The following is a 23,766-nucleotide window of genomic DNA, read 5'->3' as shown; positions in this document are numbered from 1 at the left end:
TGTAACCTGTTGGGTGCTTTGCACATAGTGAGAGACCACAGCTGAATGTCTTTTGTTCCTCTTTCTGTCATTCTTGATAAATGTCTTAACAGTTCAAATATAATTGCCAATGCTACTTCCTACATTTTCAAACCGAATTGGAAGAAATTCATTTCAATCTAGTCAACTACAGACACTGTCTATACTAGTTCTCTACCCCACACCAGGGTCAAACTGAAACACTTTCAACCTGCATTTGCACATGTGAAGATGTTTTCACTGAAGGTAACTTCCAGAGGGATAGTAGTATTGATCTTTTGTAACAACGAAAAAAGAGTTTTGTAGTATCTTAAAGGCCAACAAGATTTATTATGGCATTAGCTTTTGTGGGCTATAGGCCACATCATCAGGTGCATGTTGTAACTATTCCTAGGGGCTAGTCCTGTAACTATTCCTAGGGCCCTGCTGATCTGGTTTTTCCCTTTTTCCAGTTCAGTAGGTGGGTACTGTAGTCCAAGAAACTTCTGGTGTAAATCCTTAAGCTGTGAGACAGAAGAGATGTTGTCTTTAAATAAAATAATAATTTTAAAAGCTCAGAATCATTAGAAGCTCCCAAATTATTCTGTGGTTCGATTAGTATACCTTAGTAAAAACAATACATATTTATGGGGGGGGAAAGGTACCTAGGATGTTAAAATAAAATAAAGGATTTTGAAATTTCTAATAAGAGCCTGTGGGTAGCTCAAATTTATCAGGAGTCTAATGTTGCTAAGCTGTATGTATATCCTTGCTTGTGTTAGTTTAATAAAATATTTCCATTTTATTTTAACTGTAGAAAGAATGCCATTAATATGCAGCTCACTACAGTGTTATAAGTCTATGGGGACATACATTGGAGTTTATGCCTGCTATCTGCAGTCACAATTTCCCTTAAAAGTAGCTTGAAATAATTTGTTCCCATGTCTAATATCAATTGCACACTGTGTGGGAAGCTGTGGCAGTATATTTTGTCCTTCTAACTCTTGTTAAACTTCTTTGTTACTATCTTACACTCTCAAACATTCCTCACAGAAGTAACAGTCAAAGCCAAATGAATCCCAGATACTAAAGAGACAGCTATATTCACACAAAAATAAAACAGAAATGTTTGGAAAGAAATTGGGAAAAGATACCCAATGTTAGAGATATGATACCATAATAGAAAAATCAGGTATACTTCTACAAGTGTTACTTTTTTTATAATCTGCTTTGAGGTTTTTTCCTGCAATCAAAGCAATATATAAATTTTAATAAACAAATAAATAATAGAAGTACTAGTTCACAATACAAGTGCTAGTACACACACACACACACACACACACACACACACACACCACACCTGCCCTTCTTGATGGAAAAGTCTAATTAGTTGAATAGGTTCATCTCAGGGACAAAGAAAAGAAAACACCAATAAGTTTTAAATTCCTTCTTGGCAGAGCAGGTGGTAACAGCCTCTTTAAAGTGAAGCAGTAATCAGACCACACTTGAAGAAACCTAGCCTGTCCCCAGAACATTTAACAACTATAAGCCAGTTGCAACATCCCTTTTTCTCGCTTTGTGAGCAGCCTAGAGAATTATGGAGCAACTATTAATAAGTAAATAAACTAATTATTAAATAGATTCCTGACCCAAGTGCTCAAACAGGTGATTGCCTGACAACTCTATACACTCTTAAATAGACTGATTAGCCTACTCTGGTATTTTTATGTTAAAAGGTACTCCAAGACTCAGACTGATTTCAAGAACTGAGAGGAAGAGGAAATCTCAAGGGTGCAAAAAAAAGGTTGTGTTTGCTCTGTAAGCTCCAAAGTAAGCTTTTTCTTCAGTGGTACAGTGGTACCTCTGGTCACGAACGGGATCCATTCCGGAGGCCTATTCGCAACGTGAAAAGCCCACAACCTGAAGTGCTGTATCTGCGCAGGTGCCCTAAACCTGCTGCATCATGAGGCACATGAATCTTGTAGCTTTACAAAATAGATATCAATTAACCATTAGGGTTCTAGAAAAAAACACCAAGATTATCAGAAGCCTGAAGCATGCTGATAGTGTCATTAAATAGTTCAGTCACTAGGTGGCACTAGAGTTTATCTCTGAAGTCAGGATGCTCTCATTGTGAGAAATAAAATAAAATCAATTAGTAGTAGTAGTAGTAGTAGTAGTAGTAGTAGTAGTATTTCTAGTTTAACGTGATGTGCCCTCTAGGCATCCCGTGGCAATAAGAGCATAATAATAGAATCATGAATATGGAAGGACCATCTATCTACTTACCAATCAAGATTACAGGGTGCCACTGTCAGAAGGATGATGCACCATACATCACTATCAGTATTAACAAATATCTCTGTAAGCCTGAAAGACAGTGGAAGGAGGAAAACTTTCCTTTCTTCAGAAGGAAATATGCAGGAAAGTGGGTAGAGGGAGATCAGTATCTGTACTGCTTTCTGGAAGCTTAGAATTGAAATTCCTAAAGGGATCTCTCTGCCAGTTTTCCGAGTAGCACACTCAGGACCTCTTTCTATTTGTTGTAAGCCAAGATGGTGGGGACTTGAACAAATCATAGAAACTGTAAAGAGAAATGTACCTGTATCCCAGGTACCACTAAAGCACGCCAATGCAGTTTACCATCTGCACACCTGGGCTGCATCCTTTTGTTTGCTCCTGTAGCAATATTACAAAGCCATTATTGCTGTCACTACAGACTATGCTTTCAATTTATTTTTTTGGTAAGGTGTTTTGAAAGCTGAAAAAGGCTTAAATGATCTCAGGTTTAGCCTTTTCAGGTTTAGCCTCATCTTTTCATTTCTTAAAACTCTGGGCTATCTACAAAGCCAGAGATATAACATCTTAGAACCACAGGACAAGAAAGTACAATGAGACCATGTGGTCAAAGGTTTTGTTTGCAAAAGTGAAGCATTTATCCACCTTCACCACAATTTCCTATAAACTAATCTACACTGTCTAAACCACAGCATGCCAGAGGCACAAAGAACAAGTGCACTGCAGGTGTACAAATACATCCAGATAACTCACTCAAGCAAACTAGACCACATATTTTAAGTGGGAAAAGGAAAAAAACCACCGGAAAATCTAAGCAAAATGAAAATGCCTTCCCAACCTCTAGTGTAGGATAAAACAACAAAAGAAACTGCCAGTCGGTTTTTTACCCCAAAGCAAAACTGACTCACTCTAATCATCAGAAATCCTTTTGATGCTTTCTGCTTCTCACCACAAATGATGGTATCAAATATGGCTGCTTTCATTCAACTGTGGTTTTTTTCACTTGCAATTTGAAGAACCAGGGTCTTAAATCGGAATCCATCGAATTGTCAGAGCAGAGTTCTATATTTTATATCAGAATAATCCATGACTAGCATTGTCATTGCAGAAAAATGAAACCAAGATTTTTAGAGACCCACCAAAGCACCCAAAAAAGAGCAGTCAGACCCAAGCAAAATGGAAATTTAAACAGCAGCAGAGTTATGTACCAGGCAGAAAAACAATATCTAATATCAAATAGAATGGGGGTAAAGACCCCGGCAACACATTGTGGAAAAACAGGCAAATAGTTTTGTCACTACTGCCTTTCTCCTTGCCCTCTAACGACACAGGTTAGTAACAACTGCTCCTGGTTTCCTCTCATTGTTTCTGATTATTTTCATGTACTTGCATACAAAATGGAAAGTCTATCTATGGAAGCATTGTCTGTCAGTGGATCCCTTCATTATACTTGATCCCTTCATTACAATCCTGAAACTGGTAATGAGGTAAGGAAATGAGCATATCACTCTTCAGATCAGGTGTCTCTCAGAAAGTGGTAAATGAGCCCATTAAATTTTAATAACATCCTACTTTACAAACTGTGTTCCATCTGTTATTTCTGCTCCAGTGCTATCTCCTATTAGACTCAAAATAATACATTTGAAAAAATGTTTACAGCTTTCTTCCAAAGTAACCCCGTAAATCAGTAGTTTTGCTGCTGTGAGCAAGCCTATTTTGGTCTTTACAACCCCTACTTGCTGGAGGTAGCCCGCTTAAATTATTAGTCTGTCTATCTTAGGGAATAAGGACTACTTTTAAAGGAGACAGGTGATCCTTCCCTTACTCACATCTAGAGAAGTGAAGTCCTAGAAAGCAACATGGAATGGGCTCTTTGGTATTAAACTGACAAACTGAAAAAAGTCTTATGAAATATTTTCCCCTTTCAAGTAAGTGAAAATCCTTTAAACATTTTGTTTATGTAAGACAATCTACAATGTTAGGGAATCAAAATTCTAAAATGTGCACCACCTACAATCCTTCATTGTTTTTGAATTGCTTTCTTTCTTCTGGTGACCTTGAGTCTATAGTTTTTAGATACTAGAAGCAAGTATCCCACTTCTGCTATTCTTTTGACATGGCACCTCTCTTGTGCTTGGCTTTTTCATCTGTTCTCCTAAATTTATGTGACATAAATTCTGCTACAGATTGGGAAACAAGAAGCTTACTGCTGTTCATTATTCATTACCCTTCAACACACAGACTGTGGGGCTACAATTTCAAACTCATCCCTTCCTAAAACCAGATACATTACTGATACTGAACTTTGAGTTGCAAACCACAACTCTTCCCATGCATCTCTTTCACGCTTCCTCCAGTAACTGGATTGCTCCTGCAATTTTGGCTTAAAAGCACCCATTTCTATTTTAGGTTTCCCCCATATACGGTTCTGTTCAAGTCAACCTGGATATTTATCTCTCATAGATATACTTGTGTTTTGAAGTCTCTTTACCACTTATGTACTGATGTGAACTGTTATTCTACTGCTGCAAGATTTCTGGTTCAAAATTTTTCAGTCAAATTTTGGGAAGGATTAAAATTGGTGACAACAAATGGAAAAGTCTTCTTATTTTCTTGTGACAAATGCAGGGTTTCAACAGCAGTTTTCAAAGCTGAAAGGAAAGTTAGATGAGTGCATATATGCACAATATGTGCACACATTTACCCATCTCAAGCAGAGCATATTTCAGATGCCAAAGTTATACGCTTTAACAATATAGATGGTAGGGAGCTACATGAAGATACTGAATATCAGATCAATAAGTAAGATTCAATACTTCTGAATGGGCCAATGGGGGGGCAGTCAGGTACACTCTTCCTGCACCTCAGAGGGCTAAGCTTAGAGTTTATAACTTTATTCTAACAAAACTCCCACCCCAGGCCTCAGACAAACTCTGCACATGCCTGTTTCTGATATACTGCACCATCAGTTTCAGTAGAGTATGCAAGCTGTTTGCAGGAATAACTAACAGTGGTGCAAATTTTGAAAATGCATGGACTGCAAGCCTTTCAATAAATGTGGGAAATAAGCCATTTGGTACTCACAAATTGCCTTCGAAGTTTTGTTTTGACCCGCTCTGTCTTGGTTTCTGTGGGGTGGATAGAATAGCTGAGGGCACTTAAGTGGTTGTCTACTGAAAGGCTCTTCCTCATGTAGAAGGACCGAGTTCTCAAGGATCTGAAAGGCGCCTCGTCCATGGCAGTGCACAGCCTTGGCTGAAGGGCAGGTTCCCTCATAGATTCAGCACAATCATCTTCCAGCTGCCATGCTTCTCCTAGGACAGGGGAGTAAAAGAGAGAAAAGGACCCATAGCCATCAAATAAGGATCCAAAATTAACACTTTTGCTACAAGATTTCCACTTCTTGTCAACATTTTCCTCCGAAGGATAAAAACCATGTTTCCATTAATTTAAGCAACTGTGTTTCCTTCCTGGAGTGAAGATGCCAGCATGAACAGCATGTTTTTCTCGTCCTTTATTAAGTGTGTACTGCCTAGGTGTACTGCCTAGATGAATAAATATTATTGGTGTGTGTACTCACACAGGTAATATAAACCCTTGTCAGTAGCTGTAAGATGAGGGTGCAAGCAGTATATCACCTATCTTTTTGCTAGCATGAAACGAGGTCAAAATGAGGGTGCAGAGTTAAGTGAACATTCTATGGACAAAAAAAAACAGTTTGAGAAAGAAGAACATGCATACAAAAGGCAATAAATATTTTTATGAGAAAAGACTCAAAAAAGGTCCATTAAAAATTGAAACCTCTTAGCACAGTACACGCTGCACAAATATAAGGAGCTGGTGTTCTATCTAGTCTACAACAGTTTAACTACCAGAAACTCTTTAGGGTCTCAGGTGGAGAAGTTTCCCACAGCTGCTACCAATGATAGCTGCAGAGGCCCTGATCCAACCTCTCTGGTAACTGGCACAAGGGAAGCAGGCAGAGGCCCAACGGAGAGCTGTGCAAAGGTTATCACACCAGGAGAAGACAGGCACTGTGAGGACCCTCCCCTGCCGTCAGAGGGGTGCCACTGGCAGCCAGAAACACAAACCACCCTATCATGGTCCTTCAGAAACACAAACCACCCCATCATGATCCCTTCAGTCCCATCCTAATCACAAATAAACTAATTTGAGAGAGTCTCACAAAAACTCTCCAAAACTATTTCAAAGCAAATGATGTAGACAATATAACAACCCCTCTCCTTTGGAACACTATGAAAGCGGTCAAAAATTAGCAAAACAGAACAAGACATCACAACTCTCTCATCACTCTACAAACATGAGCCAAGGATTCCTTAAACCTATAGAACAAAAAAGGAGGGAACTCAACTCACTAGAAATCAACAAAACAATGATCAATATTCTATATTCAAAACAACACTTTTACGAGTCTGGAGGGAAAAACTTCAGACTATTAGCAAACAGGCATAGGGAAAACAACCATCATCATCAATCTTTATTACGGTCCAGAGACCCAACAAATCGTTACAAAGCAATGCAAAATCAACCAAAATAAGAATTCACTGCATCACTAAAAAAGACGGCAACATAACAAAGAAATAAACTCAGAATTTGCGGAATTTTATTCCAACCTAACCCACCTGAAGAGGAAATCAGAAAATTCCTAACAGGGCTGACCATGCCAACCTTAACTGATGAGGAACAGAAATTCATTGACAGTCCTATCACCCCAGAGGAAATAGATACGGTCCTCAAAAAACTGAAACCACACAACGCCCCAGGGCCAGACGGCTTTACAGAAGAATTCTATAAGAAATTCAAAGAACCCCTGATGCCCTACATGACCTGTCTATTTAATGACATCATAAAAGAGGGCCCCATTCCTAAAACCTGGACCTCCTCTAAAATAGTATCTATCCCAAAACCACTCAAAGACAGCCTCAAAGTAAAATCATGCCGCCTGATATCATTAATAAACCAAGACTACAAGATATTCACATCAATCTTGGCTAACCGCCTAAAAAAAATTCTACACAAATTATTAGCCCCAGACCAGACTGGCTTCATCCCTGGTCGCAATATAACAAACCCTATTAGGAAACTACTGAATATAATCAAACACAGCAAAACAACAAAACTCCCACTGACAATTATGTGCCTAGACATCCTCAAAGCCTTTGATTACTTAGAATGGAAATGCCTACTAGCAGTACTAACCAAAATGAAATTTGGTCCCAAGTTCTTACAAACCCTCAAACAAATCTACTCCCAAGCCTCAGCATAATGCAGGACTAACAGTGTGGACTCTAATACCATAGCTATCCGAGGAGGCACAAAACAAGGATGTCCACTGTCTCCCTTTCTCTGAAACCCCTAGCAATCTGAATCTGAGCAGCAACAGACATCAAGGGAGTGGAAACAAAAGGCAGAACCTATAAATTAGGGCTTTTTGCAGGTAACCTGATGTCACGCCAGACCCCATAAACACAGTTGCTGCCCTAAACAAAGAACCCAACACATTTGCAATGGTGTCAGGTATTTGAGGCTATGTGTTTCAACACACACACCCTCAAATATCCAAAAAGAATTCACCAACATCACTAAGGTAAAACTCTGCCACACCAAGTTCAGATACCATGGGGTACAAATAACCAGAAACCTCAACAAACCGTACCTCCACAATTACAACCTCCTGTGGTGACAAATCAACAAAGACTTGAGAAAATGGAACAACACCAACTTCAGCTTCTCAGACAAAATAGCCATGATCAAAATGATCACCCTCCCAAAAGTAAGCTACTTATTCCAAACCCCCCAATCTGATTCCCCCAACCCAACTCCGCAAATGGCAGAAAAAATTACACTCGTTTATCTTCTCACACAAAAAACCAAGAATAAACACTAAAAACTAGGGGGTACTCAAATGCCCTGGCTAACACATCACCAATTACATGTTTTCTTAAACAATCCAGTAATAAAATCAGCACCAACCAGGCCTAAAACAGTTGGATGGCGCCTTGTCTCCTCCTTCCAGCAACTCCTGCAGTCAAGCTGGTGCCAAATGTATTGCTCTGCTTTCATTTGGACCACATCAGCAAGACCAAGAGGGTGGTCTTATTATCTGAGCAGTCCAGGACCTTCATACACACTGCTCAGGGTTACGCCCCAGAGAGGTTACTTTGGTGCTGCTAACAGCAAAAACAACACGGGAGGCAGCAGTTACAAGTTATCCGTCTCTGCAGCCACAGCAAGCACTGTGATTTTCCAGTGGTTTGACTTCGCCCCCGGAAGTACACTGCACTGCCTGCTGAGACACATGGGGCAAGCAACAACTCTGACACACAGAGAAAAAAGAAACTGAAAATGGAGGTGCATTTGTAATACAGGTAGTTTTTAACTAGAAAATGTTTAGAACCATGTTTCTTAATGATTTAAGGCCAGAGTCAGCAATTTTTTTCAGCAGGGGGCCGGTCCACTGTCCCTCAGACCTTGGGGGGGGGCGGACTATATTTTGGGGTGGGAAACTGAATGTATTCCTATGCCCCACAAATAACCCAGAGATGCATTTTAAATAAAAGGTCACATTCTACTCATGTAAAAACACCAGGCAGGCCTCACAAAGAACCCAGAGATGCATTTTAAATAAAAGGACACATTCTACTCATGTAAAAACACTGATTCCAAGACCGTCCGCGGACCAGATTTAGAAGGCGGTTGGGCCGGATCCAGCCCCCGGGCCTTAGTTTGCCTACGCATGATTTAAGGAGTCTCCTGAAAAGGCGGCTACAAAAGAGCTGTCCTGAAGCTTTTCTCAAACCTTTGGCAGAACATAAATTGAATTAATAATAAAAACAAAGTATACAGGATTACTTACATTTATTGAAACTTACCTGTAGAGGGCACTGTACATCCTTTTTGACAGTCAGGGGCAGAGTGATTTCTGTAATGCTTCTGTTCTGGCATATCTTTCTTGTACAATTTTGAATCTAGAAGTGGAACGCGGTTTACGATTGGGGACTGAGGAATGCTGGGAAGAGTCCTTGACTTTCCTAGTACAGGTCTCTGTGGCTTTCTGTCTAATGACCTTTAAAAGGAGAAAAGAAAGAGATTGCAATCAGATGTGCCTATGATTACATTTTTTATTCCTACTAGTGAAGTAGCAGATTTTTGAAATTAGGTGAGTTCAGAACACAAGACCCACCTTGAGTTGAAAACAGTTTTTACTCCGTATTCCAAAACCCCTTTGAATTTAGCCATGTTCATCATGAGCAAACCCCAACACCATCTCCAGAACTTACATTCAAGAAATAGTAACAAGATGAAGGGGCAAAGAGGGGGGCGCTACTCATTTATATTTTCATTACACTGAAAAGCTTTACCAAAGCTATTGCCACAAAACAGGATTTCAGGGCCTTTAGTAAAGATCCTGGACCACTCAGAACTACAAATCCAATAAATCTCATGCCAATGAAAATACAAAGATAAGCCTTCCATTTCACCCTGCTACCGCCACCAGTCACTGCTTCTGGAAGGTACGGTAAGTCAGGGAGATTCCGAAAGGGGGAGGCAAGCTAGCTGCAAAGATCTTTACTGAGCCTTTTTTACAGACATTCCCAGACAATCAGGTGCATTTTATGTTTCTTTTTTTACTCCTTTCAATTCAAAATGTGGATTCCAGCTTAACTTCAGCAAGAAATTTCTGGCAGCTAAGAGATGTTAGATGGCCATCTGTATGTATGAGATTTCTGCATTGCAGAGAGTTGGACTAGATGGCACTTGGAGTACCTTCCAACTCTACAATTCTATGCTTCCAAGATTCTAGGGTGGCTAAATATTATGCTGTTTCTCCCATATCAGTCTCTACAGCCACAACAGGCACTGTAACTCTCCAATAGTTTGACTTTAGCCCCAAAGGCACACAGAGACCCAAAAAGCCAATCCTTAATAACTGACTCACCTCCTTTCACTTGGATTGGCTCCAATTAACAGAAAAGGCGAGAAGTCTTATTTTCCAAGGCCAAAAAACTCTCCTGTCATGCTGATTGGGCAGCTCTGGGATACTGGAAGCAGGGACTCTGCTGCAGAAATAACAATGGGTCTTTCACTCCCTGCAGCCCTGGACCACTACACCGCTGCTTACAGATAACCATCTCTGGAGTCAGAGAAAAGAACTCACACTTCTGGGGAACTGATGTTTTGATCTGCTCAGCTGCAGGCAATGATTTATTAAGGATGAAGTAAAGAACAAGGGATACATGAAGAAGCATGGAGCCCAGTCTCAATTATTATTTCACAAATTTTTTTTGGCCTATTTTGCTTTCCAGTTCTGACAGTGGAATATATTCTCTGGGGATTTGCAGATCTGTGCTTTCTTTCTTTATCTCTCTTTCTCTCTCTCTCTCGCCAAACTAGATGATATTTAGAAACACGTGAAACATCTCCATTAAGGAAAAAAAGGTAAAGCACAGCATCAGATGCTACAATCAAGAGAGGCACAGCAGAGGGAGGGACTGGGCTAGATGGGCAAATATTGTGATTTTTAATTCCTTGTAGAAGGCAAAAGAGTCACCCAGCATCTGCAAATCCCTCCCAAAAGCATACCTACCACACAGCCTTGCTGCAGGTGGTGACATTCTACTAGCAAAGGCCCTCAAGGAGAGTACATGAAGATTGCACAAAGGTCAGGTATAATCAACCACCAAATGCACCAAGGCCTATAAATAACTGTTGTTTTGCTTTTTCAGCTGTGGACCTCATAATCAATGTTTGACAAGGATTTTAAAAATTATTCCACCTAAAGTTATTAACTAGTCATTATCAATTCCTACCTGCTGAGCAAACCATGAGGGTATGGAAGATTGTATTGCTACTAAATTTTGCCCAGATGTATTTGCTGCTTGGGAATCAAAGCTATGACATGAATGGGTGCTTGCCAATATTAAAAGAATGGCCACAGTATACAAACATTTTGAGTTGGATAATTATTTTAAGTTCCAAATACAGTATATAGGATGGATAAGGTGTTTAGATCGGGCAAACCACTTGTGCCCTAGATCCTTGCCCCTCTTGACTGATAAAAACTAGCAGGGATGGGATAACTGACTGGGCTGGGGAGATGATTAATGCCTCCTTCTGAGAAGGGGTAGTGCCTGCCTGCTTGGAGGAGGCAGTGGTAAAACCACTCCTCAAGAAACCCTCCCTGGCTTTGGAAAATCTAAGTAAGGACCAACCAGCTACTAATCTCCCCTTCTTGAGCAAGGTTCTTCAGCAGGTGGTTGTGGGCCAGATCTTTTAGATCCCTTTCAATCGGAGTTTTGGCCCAGTTTTGGCACAGAATATGCTTTGGTCACCCTATATGAAGACTTCTGTTGGAAGAGAGACCTCATTGACCTCTCAGCAGCTTTTGATACCATTGACCATGGTATCTTTCTGGAGCAGCTGTCCGAGTTAGGAATGGGTGGCACCACTTTGCAGTAGTTCCAGACCTACTTGGATGGATGTTTCCAGAGGGTGTTGCTTGGGGAGTATTCTTCAGCCCCGTGGTGCCTTTAATGTAAGGTTCCTCAGGATGTGATTTTATCCCCTATGCTGTTTATCATCTACATAAAACCCCTGAGTGGAGTTATCTGGATGATTGGAGTATGCTGTCACACATAGCTGATATGCTGATGACATACAGTGCTACTCCTTTAAATCTGCAGGTGAAGCAGTGAATGCACTGAACCATTTTCTTGCCTTGGTAGTGGACTGGATTAGAGCCAACAAACTGAAGCTCAATCCATGTAAGTCTGAGGCACTGTTGGTGGGTGGTTCCCTAGGCCAGATGGATGGAAGGTGGCCTGTTCTTGATGGGGTTACACTGCCTCTGAAGAAGCAGGTACCTGGAGAGACTTGGGGTACCTCTAGATACTTGGGGGTACTTCTGGACCCATTGCTGTCATTTGAGGCTTAAGTAGCCTCGGTGGCACAGAATGCCTTCCATCAACTTTGGCTGGTGGCCCGGCTGCACCCCTTTTGGACAGGGACAGCCTAACTACTGTTGTCTATGCTCTGGTAACTTCTAGGTTAGATTACTGCAACACATTATACATAGGGCTGCCTCTGAAAATGGTAAAGAAACTATTGCAGAATTCAGCAGCCAGGTTGCTCACTGGGGCAAGACAGTTTGAGCATATTAATGTAGGGATGAGCAACCTGCAGCCCTAAATATGCTGCTGGACTACACAGTGGCGTAGCGTGGGTTGTCAGCACCTGGGGCAAGGCAAGTAATTTGCGCCCCCTAACCGCACCGCACACCTGGCACCCCCCCACACACACAGTGGGCGGCAACCCGGCGGCTCGGATCAGATTCGCACAGCCAGCACTGCAGTGAGAGAGAGTGAGTGAGCCAGGTAGGGGCAGAGAGCTGCGAGTGAGAGCGCGCCCCCCCCAGATGTTGCGCCCGGTGCGGCCGGCCCCCCCTGCACCCCCCACGCTACGCCACTGGGACTACAACTTTTTTAGAGGGAGAGCATTTCCTTCAGGGCTGCAGTGGGAAGGATAGGCTACAACTCTCACTTCCCCATATAATGCAATTCTGAAAAATATTGCAGCCTCAAGCCTGCTATTATTAATTTTCAATTGATGTGGCTGTGTCATGCCTCATTTGGCCTTGAGCTAATTTGGACATATGCCTGGCTATTCTAAACAACCAGAAAAACCAAAGCCTCCCAGATTTATTTTGGTGACCCACTTAAGGCAAGAGCTCTCAGGTAAGTGTAAAGAGAGCTGCAGGCTTACTTTTCCACCTTCAGCACAAGCCAGAATTAAGTGCAGGATGCACCTATACACGCAGCAGGTATTGTCAGAGTATAATCCACTGTGGACTTCATGACAAATGTCAAGTACCAGTAATTCATCCTAAAATTCCATTACAAAATATTCCACTGGATATGGGGCCGCTCTAACATTCAGAGTGGCTTATGGTGCAGTTCAGAGTCAGTGTGCCATTAAAATATCCACTGGTAAATTACTTTTCTTTAGAATCATCCCCATATCAAAAATCCTGGATGGATATTTTACATGAAAGTGCTAGTGCTTTCAAATAAGTGATCCATTACAGTATGTGCATTTTGAGATCATGCAGTCATGTAGAAGACTGTACTCCATAACTTGATGCCTGGCAGACACCAGTCCTAGATTTTTCTGCATGGTATTCAACTAAGTTTTAGTCATAGTAGACCCACAGAAATTACCTAAAATTTCTGTTATCTTTGACCATTGACCATGCTGGTTGGGAGTGATAGGAGCTGAAGTCTAACTAAAACTGGAAGGTCACAGGTCAGCCACCCCTAAATGCAAAGTGGACTAATTGTACTTCATTGAATTTTCACTCATAATTAAATCTTTCCATTCAACTACTCTGGAGCAACTTTTCAGATTTATTTAGTTGTCTCATTAAATGCAAACCAGACAAACATTCAAAACTCATCTCTATAGTTTTGGGGTGTGGAAAGAGTAACACATATCAAAGGCTACTTCCTCCTCAAGAACTCCTTCCTCCTTTTCTATTGTACATTATAATTAGTTGATGGATAGTAGTTTTATTGAATTAAACTAACTGGCATTTGCTTGTCTATAACATCCTTTGTTTAGCAAACAAATCAGAAAGTTTGATTCTTAATAATATTTAAATTGAGACCACCGGAATTCTTTCATCTCTAACACTCATTCAAAAGAGATGTCTGAAAGCAGCTTGAAATGAACTGTACAGTCTCTTCCCATATAGCTGGAGTTGTACTTTCACCTATTGGACACTGTCACCTCTCGATTCTTGAACTGAGGATCAGCAGCAGTAAGCAATGCAGCCAGGTACTAATAAAGACTGTTTCTTAAAGATCCATCTATTAATTTAAACTGTGCAACATTTGCTTATTCGCGATATACTGATAAGATCATGATAAGATCATGAGATAACTGTAATTACCCAAAAGATAGCTATCTCACAAAGTTGTCGTCACGGCCAGAACTCTCTTCACACAAATGCAATTATGTATACATCAATGGAAGAAAGCTTAGCAGTTGATATTTCTATCTCAATATATTAAGTATGATGATGAACACAAAAGAATAATCAATTCATAATTGGTATTCTCTTTAGCTAGCAAAAAAATGCCCCCCAAAAACATTGGTTTCTTTTGGAATTTCCCTAGTAAAATAAGTTAGAAACTCTGACATGACCCAGCCAGAAGCTACATGGCAACATGGAGAAACACAGTACTTCTGTGCACAGAAATCATATCCTCCAGCACAATCACATTTCCCTTCCCCCACCCCCCGCTTTGTCATGTCTCATGCCAGCTGCCTGTTTCTAGGAGATAACCTAGCAATACTCTGTGATGGCACCGATGCTGGGATGAAGTGACAATGCATCAGGGTGCACAGTTTTACCTCTCAGTCTCCTGCATTGATCACATCTAATTTCGCTTGTAATAAGAGCTTGACTAAATAAGAGGGGCTAAAAAGAGGGCAAAACATGGGACTGAGAGGGCTTTCAAAAAAGATGGGGCATGGGAACACAAACCAAGCACCATATGAAGAAGATGAAGTCATGCAAAGCACAGAAGTCCCATCCCCTGACAACAGGACATCCACTTCAATCCACCCTTTAGTCTACAACCTCAGTGGATGCTGCTCCCAATATATTCAAAGGAGCTGGGACAGAGCAACAGGAGCTCACTCCGTTGTGGGGATTCAAATCACCAACCTTCCGATTGGCAAGCCCAAGAGGCTCAGTGGTTTGGACCACAGCACTACCCGCGTCCCACTCTGGGGGATAAAGAAAGAGGGAAAGAATCATATACACAGCCTTGAGCTCCTGGGAGGAAAAGTGTGATATAAATAAACCCAACAAATAAATAAATCATGGAAGTCATTTTTAAACAGGCCTCTGAGAATTGTTTTCCCCATTAGAAGTTAACCCATATGCTTCCCCCCACTCTCAGTATAGCATAGACAGATAGTAGCAGGCTCAGGAGTAGCTGTGCTGTCCACAAAAGCCAAATAGCAATAGTCTGGGATTACAGCTACTACCTTCTTCCTTATCAGTGCCAACTGACACAGGAAAAATGCTTGTGTGAACACACCATAAAATTATGCTTACAGGCTCAGTATTCATATCACATTATAGAGGAGGTTTTCAGACAAACACTTTCAATACATCATATCTAGATTTTACATATTTCCCCAATGAGCAAAGAGACAAGTAGAATTCTTAAGTAAGCTGTTTTTAAGTGAGAAGTAACAATTATTAATTATGGTCTTGACAATCGTATTATGGAAACCTTCGTTTACGTATGTGGAACACACATGAAAACTATCATCTCATTAAATAGCAAAAAAGGGAACTAAAATCAGGGAATGATCTAAAAAGAGGGAACACTACTTATGCCCCTCTCAACTCTACGAAAGAAGCATGAGATACAAATAGAATCCAATATATTTTCAGCAACCACTGTTGACAGTAATTTGTGCCTTCACATACTTGATTATCACAATTTCCTAAGCAGAATGACCCCAGAAGATTGCTCAGAGTGTCATGGTGTAAAATGAAATAACTTTTCTCCACCAGAGAACAGGCAAAAATAATTTTAATGCACTGATGTTCTATGGTCTAATGAAAGCACTTCATTGCCTTTCTGACCTATTCTGGTTTTTGACCTATGGACCCCCTATGGATCTCATACCTTGTGCATCTAAAAAGTCAACTACTCCAATACAACTTAAAACTGGCCAGTATAAAGCTTTCCTTTTAGAAATAACAGAAGTGGAATGAACAGTTTGAGGAATCAAATAAGCTCTAAAGAGTCATGCTAAATTTTCTGCATAACTAATAAGGTGCTTCCCTAATCTATTCAAATATTTGAATGAGTAGATGAAATATGGGCCACAAATTACAGTTTATGTGATTGTTAAGTGTTCAGAAGCAATATATTAAAACAAGTTTGTTTATAAAAGAGAGATAAACTGGTCTGTCTCAAACTTCAGTTTACATAAACTAGCAGTAGAGGACCACAAAGCAAAGTGATTGCTGCTTCTCTCAATTAGCCTAGGGAAAAGAGAAAAGTACTGGAACGTTCCCTTTCAGGATCTCCTTCATCCTGGACACAGTACAATACAGGCTGTGACTCTGTGATCTGGCTTTATCAGACCTCAGGAGGAGACTCTCAAGGGGGCAGGTAGAGCGCTTGAGGGCCTCAAGAAAAGTGGAACCTCAGACTCTCTGTACTTTGAACAGCTAGCCTATCAAAGCGGACAAGTGGGATGGGTGCTACTCTCAGGGTATATGAGGCAGCTGTTGTTTTTTACTGTAGGCAGGTGTTTGCTTTCAAATAACAGGTGGGTGGAAACATACCCAACACACCAAGTTCAAAACATTAAATTCTATGCAGGCTGTACTGTAGCTTATTACAGTACAAAGAAGCAGCCTGACCACTCCAGCACTTAAAATTCAAGTTAATGTGAAGATATTGTACGGAACAGAACTGTGGAATTAAAAAGGGCCTCAAGACAGGAGTTGAAAACCTGTGGCCATCCAGATTTTGTTGGACTCCAACTTCCATCAGCCCCAGCTAGATAACCAATTATAAAGAATTATAGGATTTGTAAGTTTAATGAAAGGGAAGGGTTCTCTACCTCTACACCCCAAAATCCAAATCTATTATTGACGTTCTATCCTTGCTTACCCAGGTAGCAGGGAAATAATCTAACTCAATATATAAATCTTAGACTGCTGCTACTTTTTTATTAATTACTGAATACAGACCCAGGCTTTCAAATTTCACCACTACTGCATTTAGAATATATATATTTTAATGCACATTCTAGTTTCCATGATATAGCACTTTGTAATGGTTTTAATTTTTTAATTTTTTAACATTTATATCCCAAGCTTTCTTCTGTTATGGAGTCCAAGGCAGCATGAGTGATGTTTCTAGGCAGTTGCCCATCCAGACACTGACGGCACCCCAGGCCTGCTTAGCTTCAGCAAGGTGATGGTCTCAGGAGCCTTCAAACTATATTCTGGGTTCAGAGCAAATCTGCAGAACCACATAAGTGCAGACACTGCATATTCAGCTCTCTAAATGTAGCCTAGTGCCCGTCTACAGGATCAGCCTTTCAATCCTCTCACGTCTTAAATTTGTACTGTAATTTGCATTTTAAAATAAATGATGAGTGAATTTGTTCAGATTGTCACCACCATAGTGCAGTTTCTCCAGAAAGTATTTACACAGCTAATTGCCCATTGCTCAGGACTTAAACATGCATGAAAAATCCAAATACAGTGCTCCAACTCTTGTCAAAAAAGTCTGCCCTCTCCTCCCTTGTTAATTTACTTTGACTCAAGGGTAATGAACAGGAGATGTTTATTCTTCATCCATTAGCCAAAATGGAAATAAAATTAAATAAACACCTATATGTTTATTCTGTGGAACAGATACACCTTATAATTTCTTACTCTCACTTTGTTCAGCTGGTGATGAGTTACCACCTTCAGCACTCAAGTTTTCATGTTTCAAGTACAGAGTCTATCAATCATTCCCTTAGCTTTTCTCTCAGACCACAGCTTTCACATCGCTTATCAGCTAAAACCACAACTGCCTAATGAAAGTAACATCCAAACTGGCTGGTATTCACCAAAAACTCACTAAATAAATATGACATGCCTCAATAAATCAAACTCAAATTCATCCATGCCAATAATGCAAAGCAAAACACACACAAAGCTGTTTCCCACATAGCAAGCATTCAGAATATGGGAATGGTCGGATGAAAAAAATGTTTTTCAGCACAGCCTCTGGCTAGCGAAAGCATTGAAATATGTAGCCACAGATAGGAATCCACAGGGTGTCACATTAGGAATCATTGTCTGGACACTCAGGAACATGCCATGGACCTCCTCCCATGAAAAGGGTTTATATATACCAAATACATGTGGAATTTTACCTGCTTTCTAGGCATCCTTTCAATTTGTGAAGCAATACATAAATCTAACTAATCTAAACTAAACTAAACCATTTATATTTTAACCCCAATTTAAAATATTTCATCAAAGTAGTGTGAAGTTTTCTGCTTACTGATCTCTATCAAATCTCCTACTAATCTAAAGTAAGAATAAGCTAAGTAAGAATAATCTAAAGAATAAGCTCTACTGGCTTCTGCTTTGGCTTAGTCAAATCTTATTTTCCAATGATATCTTTCTGTAAATTTACATTGCACACACCACTTCTCTCAAAGTGCGTACTACCTATGAATAGCACATTTCTTGTCTGTTAATTAAGGGCCAGTTCACACAACCTTCAGTTGCAAGGGCAAGAATCAATTTCTGGACAAAAGGTGAGCTGTCAACTTTCAGCAAAGTAGCTCTCTGACTTTAAGTGGCTGCTCTACCATGTGTCCAAATCTATGGAGTGTGCATTATGAGCTGAGTGCTTGTAATTAGGCAACACTCACAAACTCTGGGCCACATCCAACACTGCAGCTCTGTTGGTGGCGCATAAGACTACAATGAGTGCAACAGAAGTTCCTTTTCTTCTTCTATCCCTCCTGCTCTGCCCATCAACTTCATAGGACTGGGGGACCCTCCCTGGGGGGAGCAGGCAGGGAAGAAAGCAGAAGTCCCATTGTGCCAATGGTGCCGCCCTGGCAAAGCACTGGATACAACCCTCTGTGAATTTATGGTGAATCCACTCTGCACACTACTCCTTCATGAAAGTTACTAAATTGTGTATGAAACAGTGACATTTACAATTTTCATTATCTGAAATGGTTGCCCATTTCCCCTTGGAAAACAATACACAAATGAAAAGTTATTTCCTTTTCTTTCACATGTCTCTGCATTTTATGCTATTTTATTGTTTGCATCATTTAATTTTTTTGCAATCCCCCTGTAAGGAGGTATCATAATATGAGGGATATAAATATATAAAATATTAAATATAAGGATTGCTCCCAGAATCACAATACTGAAGGCATCACTCCTAATTAGAAAAATCCAATTAGCATTAGGATATTGGATTGGATTGCACTGGGGGTCACTAGGGGGCGCATCAGAAGGTGGCTGACAATAACAACTCTCCAACCCACACGAGGTAATTTGGAGGCTATGATGGGAGTAATTAGCCTCCCTAACCCCCCCAGGAGGGTGGGGGGGACTGCCCTTGCCTGCTGTGCCCTATACCACCCCCGAATTTGTGGGGATGGGGGCACTAGGCACAAAGCCCTCCTGTGGGATTTCGGCACTCCTGGACGCCGTCCCTGATTCGCGCCACTAGCTGCAAGAACTTCAAAAGAAACAATTTGGATGAAGGAATGCACATATTTCAAGGAAGGAGGGGGAGTAAAGACTGCTAACGGAAGAGATCTCTGATAAAACAAGACAAGAATAAAACATGAGAAGATACGCCAAGACACGGTATGGCAAATGACTGATGGGGGGGGGGACTTTCCTTTCTTTCCTTATGTGATTAAACAAGAATCCCCTCCCCTCACGAGTTAGAAATGTCGTTTTAAGGACTTAAGCTGTGGATTTAAGGCTGTGTGGAGATAAACTTTCGAACCAAAGCATGTTTTAAGAAGAGCGTGGAATGTATAAGAGCTTTGGAATGACGCAGTTAAAAATGCCATTGCCATATTGGGAAGTTCTGTCGGAGTTCTTGAGTCTGGGAGGAGAAAGAGAGAAATAGAGCTGTTTATATATTGTGGGTTAAACTCCTCAGAGGGACTTAAGAGCGACAGTTTTGCGAGATTATGATGGAAAGAGCGATGTTATCTATGAAGGAGATGATATATGGAAACCATCTGGATTTGAGGATTGGAAGAACGGAAAATTCACACAGGATTATTATTATTATTGGTGTTTATCGGCTTAAGGAGACTATCAGAAGAGATCATAAAGAAAAAAGAGAAAATATATGAACAAGATGTGATGTGGAAACAGCAAGATAAGATTGGATAGAATTATGAACTCTGTTTGGACTGATTTGGACTGATTTGGACATTAACGCAGCAGCAAGAAGATGATCAGAATCCCCCTTCGGATCTTGAAATATGGGTCCCCCCAACAAAATTTAAAATTCGGCTTTGTAATTCGGAATTTATGTGATGTGATTTAATTTGATGTGATTGGCCGGTTAATAAAAATTGTTTTTTTAAAAAATGGATTGAATTGCACTTCCCACAGAAACTTTTCAGCACACTGAGAGTGTGACTTCTCTAATAAAGGGGAAAGTTTACTCATCTGCTTTATTCAACCTCTTTCCCCTTTCTTTTTGCAAAGCCACATTAGAAAAATCTCCTCCAGTCACAACATCTAATAAGAGCTCTTATTAGATGGAAAGAAGCAATTTTTAGAGTTAAAATGTAAATATTATTTCAACTCTAAAAATTGCTTCCTTCCATCAACTTGCATACAAAATCAGGATGATGAGAATTTTCCATCCACCCAACAGTGACTCAGCAACGAAGCAGTGGGTGGGTGGAGCATAAAATACTCTTTCAAGCATTGATGACTCACAAGTCAAAACTTCCTTTTGCTGAAACAAGAACCAGGTTTTTCACCAATCATCCTGTGTGTACAATTTCCCTTAATACCAATATGGTTTCCTGTTCCAACAACCTGGAAGCATAGTAAAAGGAACTCATGTTGCTATCAATCATCTAGTTCGGGTGTGGGGAACCTCTGGCCCTTTGAACCACAAGCATGCATGGTCAATGACCAGAGATGATGGGAGTTGTACATAAATTCTGTGAAATACCGTATTTTTTGCTCTATAAGACTCACTTTTTCCCTCCTAAAAAGTAAGGGAAAATGTGTGTGCGTCTTATGGAGCGAATGCAGTTTGCACAGCTATCCCAGAAGCCAGAACAGCAAGAGGGATTGCTGCTTTCACTGCGCAGCGATCCCTCTTGCTGTTCTGGCTTCTGAGATTCAGAATATTTTTTTCTTGTTTTCCTCCTCCAAAAACTAGGTGCGTCTTGTGGTCTGGTGCGTCTTATAGAGCGAAAAATACGGTAAATAACACAATGCTAAAAAAAGTGAAAACCATAAATCAGAACTCAGTTTAAAAGCCTGTATGGATAAAAATAAGTCTACAGCAAACACCTGAAGGTCAAAGGCTGGGGCGGGCATTGGGATTGTCTGACCAGGCCCAGACAGAGGGGGGGCCATATTGGCCACTTGGCCCGGGCTTCCGATTGCAAAGGGGGCCTCAGTCAGCATGCATTCCCTATGTATTTTTAAAAAGCACTATTGTATATCTATATTTTCCATTTTGTCTTTGTATGCGGATACAGTTCAAGCCTTGAAATAAAATTATTTGTCAGCATAACTTTTGTGAAAATTATTTATATACTTACTTATTTATAAGACTTCAGTTATCCCCAGGGTAAAAACAAAGGGGGGGGGACACGTTATCTACCTGGCCCGGGCCTCTGCCTTGCTCTGCAAGGCCCTGTGTCTGACCACAACCAGAAGGGAGATCTACAAAACTGGGTCTACAACTCTGAATGCATGGCTCCTGGTGGATACAAGCTGTGTATCCACATTCTAGACCAGCTTGTGCAAAAGGTTCAATCAAAATATTGTGCAGTAGTGGGTCATTTGATTGGCACTCGTGGTCTTCAAAGCTTTTTGAATTTGAGTTTGCTTATTATATGAACATACACTGAAACATTCACAAAACCAGGCTGTGCACATAACCAAGTACAACATCACTACACAACAGGAAATAAACAGGTTTATTTTGGTAAGTCTGCTTGCCTCTTATTGGGCAGCAAGTGTTGCAACCTGGCACTGTCCCCCCCCCATCGTCCCCCCCGCGCAATCCCATGGCAGTGCTGCGTGTGGGGTCTGGTTGGATCATAGCTGGCCTGCAAATAGGCCAATCGCAGGCAGGTTACTGTGCAGGACCTCCCCAGGGGTGGGGCCAACTGCATCAGCAGGCATCACTTGGATCCACACTCGGAATAAATAGACGGCCTACCCAGGCTTCTTCATCCAGTTTGTCTTTATAACTTTGTATGCAATTTTGTATCTAACTTGTATCCACGCATTTTCAGCAGTGGTTGGTATTCCCAAACTCAGCAGTTTGGTTTTGAAACCTTTTCCAAATCTAATCTGCCCAACGGGCATTCCCTCCTCTTATATTTAATGTATATATTGTTAACTAATTGTGCAATACTTTCTTGTGGCATGTAAAACTGAATGCATGGCTGTTTGCTGGTTATGACTCTTTGTTGCTTTCTACAAGGTTACCCTTTTTAAAGTACAGATCTCCAAAGAATTTTTTAAAGTACAGATCTCCAAAGAATTTCCATACCCTCCAAGTATTTGGGCATCAGGCCTATGCAGACCATATCTGATTAGTAAGCTGACTTTAAACCACAGTTTCCAAGTCCAAATGCAACAGCAAACTGTGGCTTAAACTGAAGCTGCCACACAATGATGGAACGGATGCAGAAGAGCAATGGAGCAGCCCAAAACTCATTCTTAATTATACTTTCCATAATGTGCTATTGCCAGAATGGTACATTAAAGGTCCTTTCTCCAAGGGCATCCAGTCCATTCTAACAAAGCCAAAAAAATCTAATACTCAAAATCAGCGTGGTGTAGTGGCTAGAGTATTGGACTACAACCCAGGAAACCAGGAAACTCAGCCATGAGGTACATCTAACTGACCTTGGTCAGCCAGGTTCTCTCAATCTAACCTTCCTCACAGGGTTGTTGTCAGGATAAAATATGGCTGAGAACCATTTACACCATTTGGACCTCCTTGGAGGTATGGTGGGATATAAATGAAAAAATAACTACACATTAAGCATTTACCAGGTTTCTTAACATCACCAGTTTATAGACTGCTATCCCTAACACATAATCTCCTTGTTAATCATATGGTCCTGAGGACAACATCACTGTAAGACAATCTTTCAAGATAGTTACAGAATATGGCCTTCAGTCACATCTAATCTTATGCCAAACACAATACTTTCTTCCAAACCAAATAGTATTTGAGAAATACAACTAATTCTTTTAAAGTAACTCCATTTTATAAATTTCACCCAAGGGGTTTAAGACAGCCATAACTCTGTTTTAGGACTACTTTGCAATTTACATTTAGCAAAAACTGTCACTCATTATCAGAACGAAAGACTATCATTTAAATTCTCTCTGTCTCTCTCTCGCCAAATAGAAATAATAGTAAGCATATGATTAACCCCTTACAGCCTTGGTTTTGTTTACTAAATACCAGCAAGGGATCATCTTGATCAGGATCACAGCTTGGGACAGGGGGAAATAATTTGGCTCTTTCACCCTGCTATGATCCTGATTTAGATGCCCAACCCCCCCACCACCACCACAGCTGCATTTTGCCCAAGAAATAAAGCTACAATTAGTTCCAATAAAGGCCTTCCCCCTGTGGTCAAACAGCA

General features: G+C 40.6%; 1 protein-coding gene across 9 annotated transcripts in view; it reads right to left on the bottom strand.

The window, feature by feature from the left end:
- LOC310748862 (ankyrin repeat and fibronectin type-III domain-containing protein 1-like) overlaps positions 1 to 23,766 on the bottom strand; it is a 333,990-nt gene that overhangs the window by 257,241 nt on the left and 52,983 nt on the right. For 8 of the 9 annotated variants that reach the window (XM_083584878.1, XM_083584873.1, XM_083584874.1 and 5 more), the window contains 2 exons: positions 9,189 to 9,382; positions 5,380 to 5,609 (listed from right to left, as the gene is read on the bottom strand). In XM_083584878.1, coding sequence (XP_083441004.1) covers positions 5,380 to 5,609; positions 9,189 to 9,261 — 303 coding nt within the window. In that variant the 5' untranslated portion in view covers positions 9,262 to 9,382. Of the gene's footprint in view, positions 1 to 5,379; positions 5,610 to 9,188; positions 9,383 to 10,255; positions 10,377 to 23,766 lie in introns of all 9 variants that reach the window. The other variant, XM_083584877.1, reaches the window with a different exon arrangement.

Source organism: Podarcis filfolensis (genome assembly GCF_964270895.1).
Source record: "Podarcis filfolensis genome assembly, chromosome: 14".
Classification (NCBI taxonomy): domain Eukaryota; kingdom Metazoa; phylum Chordata; class Lepidosauria; order Squamata; family Lacertidae; genus Podarcis; species Podarcis filfolensis.
This window is presented reverse-complemented; position numbering and strand designations above follow the sequence as displayed.